This window comes from Plectropomus leopardus, chromosome 21 (assembly GCF_008729295.1).
Source record: "Plectropomus leopardus isolate mb chromosome 21, YSFRI_Pleo_2.0, whole genome shotgun sequence".
In the NCBI taxonomy this organism is placed as follows: Eukaryota; Metazoa; Chordata; class Actinopteri; order Perciformes; family Serranidae; genus Plectropomus; species Plectropomus leopardus.
The window spans coordinates 11,707,695-11,715,078 of NC_056483.1; the positions used below are offsets into that span (position 1 = coordinate 11,707,695).

Genomic DNA, 7,384 nt, shown 5'->3' on the forward strand with positions numbered 1-7,384 from the left:
ATCTGCTTTATCTTTTATCTTTCTTTTTTCAATCTTGCTTTATTTTTCTCCAGTGCTTGAATCTGTGTCGTAGCTCTTACTTAGCGCTGTCACACCACTGTCGTGTGGGACTGCATGCCCTCAGTGTGAAGTGTGGTGACCCCGAGGTTAAAGGTGACATAACAGAGCACTGAGACAAAGGCTGGACACTGTTTCTGCAGTCAGACCCCATGCTGCTTCCACCAACAGAACCAACTGAGGCTTTCCTCAAATTAACAGAATCTCACACACACACACACACACACACACACACACATCTATCTATCTATCTCGGGACAACACATGTGGGACAGTTGGTGACAGTGTGAGGGCAGATGTCAGTCACGGCGAGCTCCTTTGTGTGTGGAGCAATAGACCACCTCACTGCTGCACTCTATTGTCATTCATTTGGTCCAGAGGGGTTTGTTCATTTTGTTTTACTGTGAGCATGCAGCCTCCAATCCATCACTGGGCTCCTTAGAAACACAGCAGACAGAGAACGCACACACAAGGACACATGCACTGATTGGACTGATGGCGATAAGCGCACAGGGTCCATATTAAAACGCACGCACACACATACACACACACAGATGTGCATGCAACTGACTGCAAAATGTTAATCATGGCACCATCCATGGAGCATTATTTGAATTATTTAACAAGACTGATGAACGCTATTAACACTTTCAGAAAAATTTCAAAACAAAATGTAAAAAAATATGATGTGATATTATAGAGTGAATAAAATCCTCTGTCCCATTTATGATGATCTTATTTGTTACATTTCTAACAAAAAAAAATCATCAAATCTTACAGCAAAATATAATTACCTATAAAAACATTTTGTCAATTATAATAGACACTAAAAGGTCATGCAGTCCAAGGAGAACCGTTTTTTAACCAATTTATTTCTTCTCAACTGAGATTTTAATGGAAGACCTGCTCACCAAGCAAAACCAACAACCTTGTTCCCATGCGCTGATTTTTTTTATTTATTAGTCATGAAAAAGCAGACGCTCATAGAGAACAAACAAGGACACTTTGCCTTTGCAGCCTTACATTACAGTAAAAAATGCTAGAAATAAAGAGAGGGTGTAACATTGATTTTATACACAAATAGACTCAAATCTACACTGATAAAAATAGCTTTGCTTTTCAAGCGTTTTGTTGATGCAAGAAAACCCAATGCAATAATACTAATAATAATAATGATAATAATAATAACAATAATAACATTTTTTTTTAGTGTTTTAGGGAGTCACATTGGGTTCACAATACAATTGCAGTGTGAAAGCTTTAAGCCACAAAACAGACAACATATTTTAACATATTATAAATATATTTAGACACATTTTGCCAACAATTTAAATTATGATGAGCCTAAGTAAACAGGCCTATTATAGAACAACTTCTTTTTCTTAAGCAGCATTTACATAAAGAGAAAGCACGAGATCTTACCTCACTGGAGGCCTGATATAGTAAGCCTATTTTCGTGCTGTCACCAATGTGTTCCTGGAGTATTTCGTGATATCTGTACCACCTAAAGTCCTCTACGCATTACAAAACCCTTAGACTGCTTGTCTCTGTCAGGATTTACTGGAGTACAGTTTAGCTCAGATGGACTAGTTCCAGGGCCGATATTCTGGATTTAAAACTGTTAAACCGGCGTACTGACAGTTTTGTCCGGCGTTTTTCGGTGTTTTTGGATTGTCTTTCACCGGAAATACGGGTTCCTCCTGTAATCCACCCACTGAAGGAGACGGAAGAACTGTGCTGTCCAAGAGTTGCCTCTCTGCAAAACAAGAAAACAACTCAATAAATTAAGTTTTCCATGCGGAAACAATGCAATATTTTCCTGTTGCAGTCAAAATATTTATCTGTTTTGACAAGCTAAAGACAAAAAAAACTTACAAAACAAATTATACTGAAGAAACTAACAAAATAGCGTGCAACCACAATTACAAAAAACAAACAAAAAAAATTACACACATTAAAAGAAACTAGTCCCACATATCTGGCAATTATACATTAGGAGATTTATATTATTATGAGGTAATATTTGTCAAAATTGTATTTTACTTACTTTGCTGTTAAAATTCAATTGTGTAAATTACGCGCAGCCTTTTGTATGTTTCTCATATGACTTCAAATAACCACCTTTGAATTCTATCCATAAAATTAAACGGTAAAAAAGAAACTGTTCCCTGATAATAATGGTAAACTGAGAGGGGATCCCATAACTCCTATAATTATATCCGGGGGAAATCCAACCAAAAAAAAACCAGATTGTCTTACTTTTGTGACTTTTCATGTGATACTTCAGCTCCTGTTCCTCTTGAAAAGAGGCTCCGCACAGGTCGCAGGGATGGGGCTTGTCCTTGGCGTGGGTCCGCCGGACGTGACTATCGTGTGCGGCGTGAGAGGCGAAGGCCTTCCCGCAGTGCTTACACTTAAAGGGCCTCTCTCCGGAGTGCTGGCGGATGTGAGTTCGCAGAATACTGGAGGCAGTGAAGGCCTGGAGGAGAGGAAAAAGCATCCAGTGAGAACAATATATTTTTTAAATACTGAATTCACATTTTTGATGGCAATAACGGTGGCAGGCTTTTAACCACAGTTTATACAACATTAAGGCCCTGGTCGTTTATTTTTTATTTTTTTGTTTCCCAACTAGTTCAAAATATATCTGTATTTCTGTTTTTATTTTGTACTTTATTTTATTTTTAATTATCCCTACTTAATATACCTAATAACGATAATTTGGCAGAAGCCTAACATCTCATCGTTTAATGTCTTTCTGTAGGCCTAATTATTTCCGTTTTCTTATCTGCCGTGCCAAACCTCAAGCTCTTACTGTAACCATCAGGTCTCGTGCTTTATTGCCTAAATTGCCCAGATAAGGAGACGCAGGATCAGGTTAAACAAAAACCTTCTCCGGGTGCGTAAAAAGGGGAGGATATCGAGAAGAAAGGACAAAGAAACTTCAGCTCATTCCAGGGCCGTGAATTAAAAGTATAATCTCGGCAGACAAAGGGGTGGGTGTACATCTGGCGATAATTAGCATGTAAGTGTCTCGCGGAGCGTGCCCGTCCACGCAAACAATGATGAGGGGCTCGCGCCAAATGCACCATGAAACGAGGGCGAGCTGAATGCGCAGCGCTACTGAAAAGAAGAAGAGGAGTGAGGAGGAGTACAAGAAGGCCTGCAGGTCCTGCACTGAGAACCAGAGCAGGAACTAAAATCATTACTATCATAAAAAGCTATAATTAAAGCCTAATACTTATATTAGGGGGAGTTTCGGACACATGGAGACTTATGACTCTTCTGTTCAGCAGCATCAACAATGCAATATTTTTTGATTATATATTTATGTATTTATTTGTTTTACAATGCAACAAATTCAAATTTTACTGAATATCTTAAGACATTTTTGTTTAAAAGGGTACACAGCATAACATAACTCAAAGTTTCTTCTGATAATTTTAAAGGCCTTTACTTTTAAATTCGTAGCTAAAGCCCCAAATAGTAACGTTGTTTTGGAAAAAGGGATGAATAAATGATTGCTCACCTTATTGCAGTAGACACATTTGTATGGCCGCTCTCCAGAGTGCACGCGCATGTGTTTGTTGAGACTGGACGACTGGGAAAAACTCTTTCCACACACTGAGCACTGCGGATCAGACAAATATAAAATATTAGACAGAGTAAAAGTTTTGTCATTTAAATGTCATATTTTTGTAAGATAGGTGTTTTGCAAGATAAGCTCTCCAAAACTCCTTTAATTTTGTGAAAGATTTTATCCATATTATAATTGAATTTGGTTTTAGAAATATTTTTAAAATATATTATTATGCATGATTTTTTTTTAAAAAAATGAGTAATTTTGTTAAAACTATTCAGTTGTGATGCTGATTGAAGTTTAAGTGTTGCCACCACCTCTTACAGTAATGTGTCTTTAAAAGAGGCCTAATAAAACGTGAGGCTGCGGGGAGCTGTTCTTTCAGCACCACACAAACTTCAGCACGCGCCACTTTACTGGATGACGCACGGCTGTAATGATGTAATGGTCAACAGACACACACGCGCACTGCCCCAGTACCTTGTGAGGCCTGTGTTTTTCGTGAACGTGCAAAATGTGGATCCTCAATCTGTCTCTCTTCTCGAAAGATCTGTTGCAGAGGTGACAGGGGAACTTCCTGTCGCCCTGGTCCACGCAGCGCGTGTACTTCAGATGTTTGTCTCTGTAGTATTTGTATGCAAACACCTTCCCGCATCTGTCACACTTGAAACCCTCGCCGGTATCTGGAGGAAACAAAGAAAAAGTATATTTAGTATGGCGGTAAAATCGGTGATTATTAAAGAGTCAAACAAACAGGAGTTTAGATTCTGACCTTCAGCGGGAGGAACCACGTTGTTGTCCTCTCTGGGGTCTTTGAGGGTGAGAGGGATGCCCAGAAACTGCATGTAGCAGTCTCCATACCACACCAGCAGCTCCTGTCCGGGCCGGATCTCTTTGCAGGCCTCGTAGAAGATCTGACCCTGGATCTGCACAGCGATTAAGTTCTGCTCCTCCGGGAAACGAGCACACTTCACCAAAGACATCCAGTTTCCTGAGCCTCCCCTGCCGTCAACAAAATGACTCAACCGGCCGTTTTCAAACACCTGAAGGGGTAAAAGGTGTTTTTTCAGTATGCTGTAAAATCTGACAAGTTGATTTTACTTTAAAAAAAATCTAGGAAACTGATTGCCTTGAAAAATGAAAGTAACTATAGTTATTAATCTTAATTTTTCTATTAAATTTAAGTATAATTGTTAAGTTTACTTAAAATGTATGTTTACTTAATTTTGTGAATTTGTTGAAAATTAAAAATGACAAACTCAACCATTTTTTAAACGACGTCAGTAAACCAAGTTTACTGTGCTATATATGTATTCTGCTGGTTGCAAACTAGTCAGTCATATTTGTATATTCTTGCTTATATGTTGTATATATGTTCAGAAAACAGACTTTGCAAATCTCCTAACTTCACTATTGGCCAAATCCTCTTTGTTATGATAAAGTCAAGTCAGACTAACTCAGTTAACTGAAGTTGCTACACTTAGAAAGTAGAAGGAACAAAGTGATTTCACTTGTCATTTCAAGTTCCAACAACTTCACAAAATTACATTTCAAGTAAACTTATCACTTAAATATAAGCATGAATTAAGATTTAAAGTTACATTTACTTTACTTTCTCAAGGCAATCTGTTTCCAAGATTATTTTAAGTAGGATCAAATGATTAGAATTTGAAGCAAAATTTTGGGAATGATATCAACACATTACCTCCCACATCAGAGTGTTGTCATCATATGTTTTAATCTCGCTGGTGTTCACCAGTTTGCCTTGGAAAGGTCCGAAGCGTGTCCCTTTGGGGATGCTGCTTTTTTCTGTGAAAACTCCACAGTGTGAGACGTTTCCCCAAGCTGCCTGGATGATGGTCAACCCTGCAACATTGTGTCAAAACAGCGTCAAATCTCAACAGCGCCATCAGGAATTCAGATAAACAGGATTGAGGATGATTTATAAAAAAAAAAAAAAAACAAAAGAAGAAATTGTCAGGTGTTACCTTCTGGAAGTTCAAGTGTTTCTTTGTCCAGTGGGAGGATGTGAGAGTCAGACACTGAAAAAGAAAGAGATATTAGGAATTTTGGAATGAAATTAATGGATTTGTTTATTAAATTTCTGTGAGAATTTTAGCAGACAAATTGAATAGTATAATTTGATGAAAATGATGAGGAATTTTTGACTCATAACTGTAAAATCGGACAAGTTGATTTTACTTAAAATAATCTAGGAAACTGATTGTCTTAAAGTAAATATAACTATTAATCTTAATGTATACATTCATTAATTAAATGTTAATTGTTATGTTTACTCAACATGTAGTTATAACTACTTAATTTTTTGAAGTTGTTGCAACTTAAAACATGACAAGTGGAATTATGTTGTTCTCTGTTAGCAAAACCACCTTAGACTGACTTAAATTGATCATGACAAAGAGGATTTAGCCAGTGATGAAGTTAGGGAGATCTGCCTGTTCTGTTTTGCAAACATATTTAAGAAAATGCAAATATGACTGACTACTTTGCAACCAGCAGAATACAGACAGTATAAAACTCAGTTAAGTTGGAAGTTGCTGAAACTTGGAAAGAGTGATTATATTAAAGTTGCCATTTTTATTACTTACTTTTACTTTTATTTAAAGTTATCTGAACAACTGATGTAAAGTAAATATAAATTAAGACTAGTTGTATTTATTCCCATTTTTCAAGGCAATCGATTTATTTATTTTAAGTAAAATCAACTTGTTAGATTTCACAGGGAACATTTCTGGACATTTTTGCTTGCAGGATTTTAGTACAACAAAGGCCAAATGCTGTTTTACCTTTTCATACAAATTTAAATGAACATCCAGATTTAAGCAGAAGTCTCACCTGACTTTTCGGGCAGGGCCAGTCCGGATATAGCGTGACCCGAGCTGCGCTCCTGGCCGCCGGAATAACCGTACAGCACCATGAACAAGTCATCCTCAGTGAAATTAAAAGAGGTTTTTACTGGCGACATGTCTGCGCACCGGTGGCGAAACAAAGCGTCTTTGGGCGGCGATGAAGACGCAGATGAAGATCTGTCACTGGACGGGCTGCTGAAGTCTGAGGACAGCGGACCGGCGGCGTGCTCCGTCACCACCGCAGCCAGCTCCTCCGGTTTGGAGCACAGCGGGTGTCCGGGCAGCATCTGGCTCAGGTAGGAGACACCGGAGGCGCTCAACATGTGCTCGTGCAGGACCGAGGCGTGATGTGGGAACGGAGGGGCTCCGCCGGGCAGGCTGAGCGGCAGGGACGCCTGAGTGTCCGACACCAGGCGACCGAGGGACTTGAGCGGGTGAAGGAGACTGTGCGTCCGCGGGAAGAAGTCCATGTAGGGGTGAGGACCGGGGAGGGGGGCAGGGTAGAAGCCACGAGCCGGGCTGCCCTTCAGCATGCCGGCTGGGTAGCAGCTCTTGTCCTTCAGCACTACAGGGATGCTGGACAGGGACACCGACATGACAGCGGAGATGTGGAGATGTTTCCTTCACGAGAGAGAAAGAGAGGGAGGAGGGGTGAGTTATAAAAGTTTAATGCAAGAAATCTAAAAAAGGAAACATGACATCAGGAGAGGTTGACCACACCTGAATTGATTTTTTAAAATGTGAGCAGTAATCCAACCAGTGTAATTTACCCTTTAAAATAATAATAATAATAATAAGAAGAAGAAACTGTATCTTTTTTGGCACTAAGAATTTCTGGGCATTTACAAATTCATAATATCTGTAAAGACTTTACATT

General features: G+C 39.1%; 1 protein-coding gene across 1 annotated transcript; it reads right to left on the reverse strand.

The window, feature by feature from the left end:
* Positions 1–1,643: 1,643 nt before the first annotated feature.
* On the reverse strand, positions 1,644–7,103 carry prdm14 (PR domain containing 14). Its single transcript, XM_042510029.1, has 8 exons — positions 6,494–7,103; positions 5,626–5,679; positions 5,343–5,503; positions 4,410–4,680; positions 4,118–4,320; positions 3,587–3,688; positions 2,317–2,536; positions 1,644–1,813 (listed from the first exon to the last, which is right to left on the reverse strand). The coding sequence occupies exons 1-8, from the start codon at positions 7,101–7,103 to the stop codon at positions 1,644–1,646; spliced, it is 1,791 nt and encodes a 596-aa protein (XP_042365963.1).
* Positions 7,104–7,384: the final 281 nt, after the last annotated feature.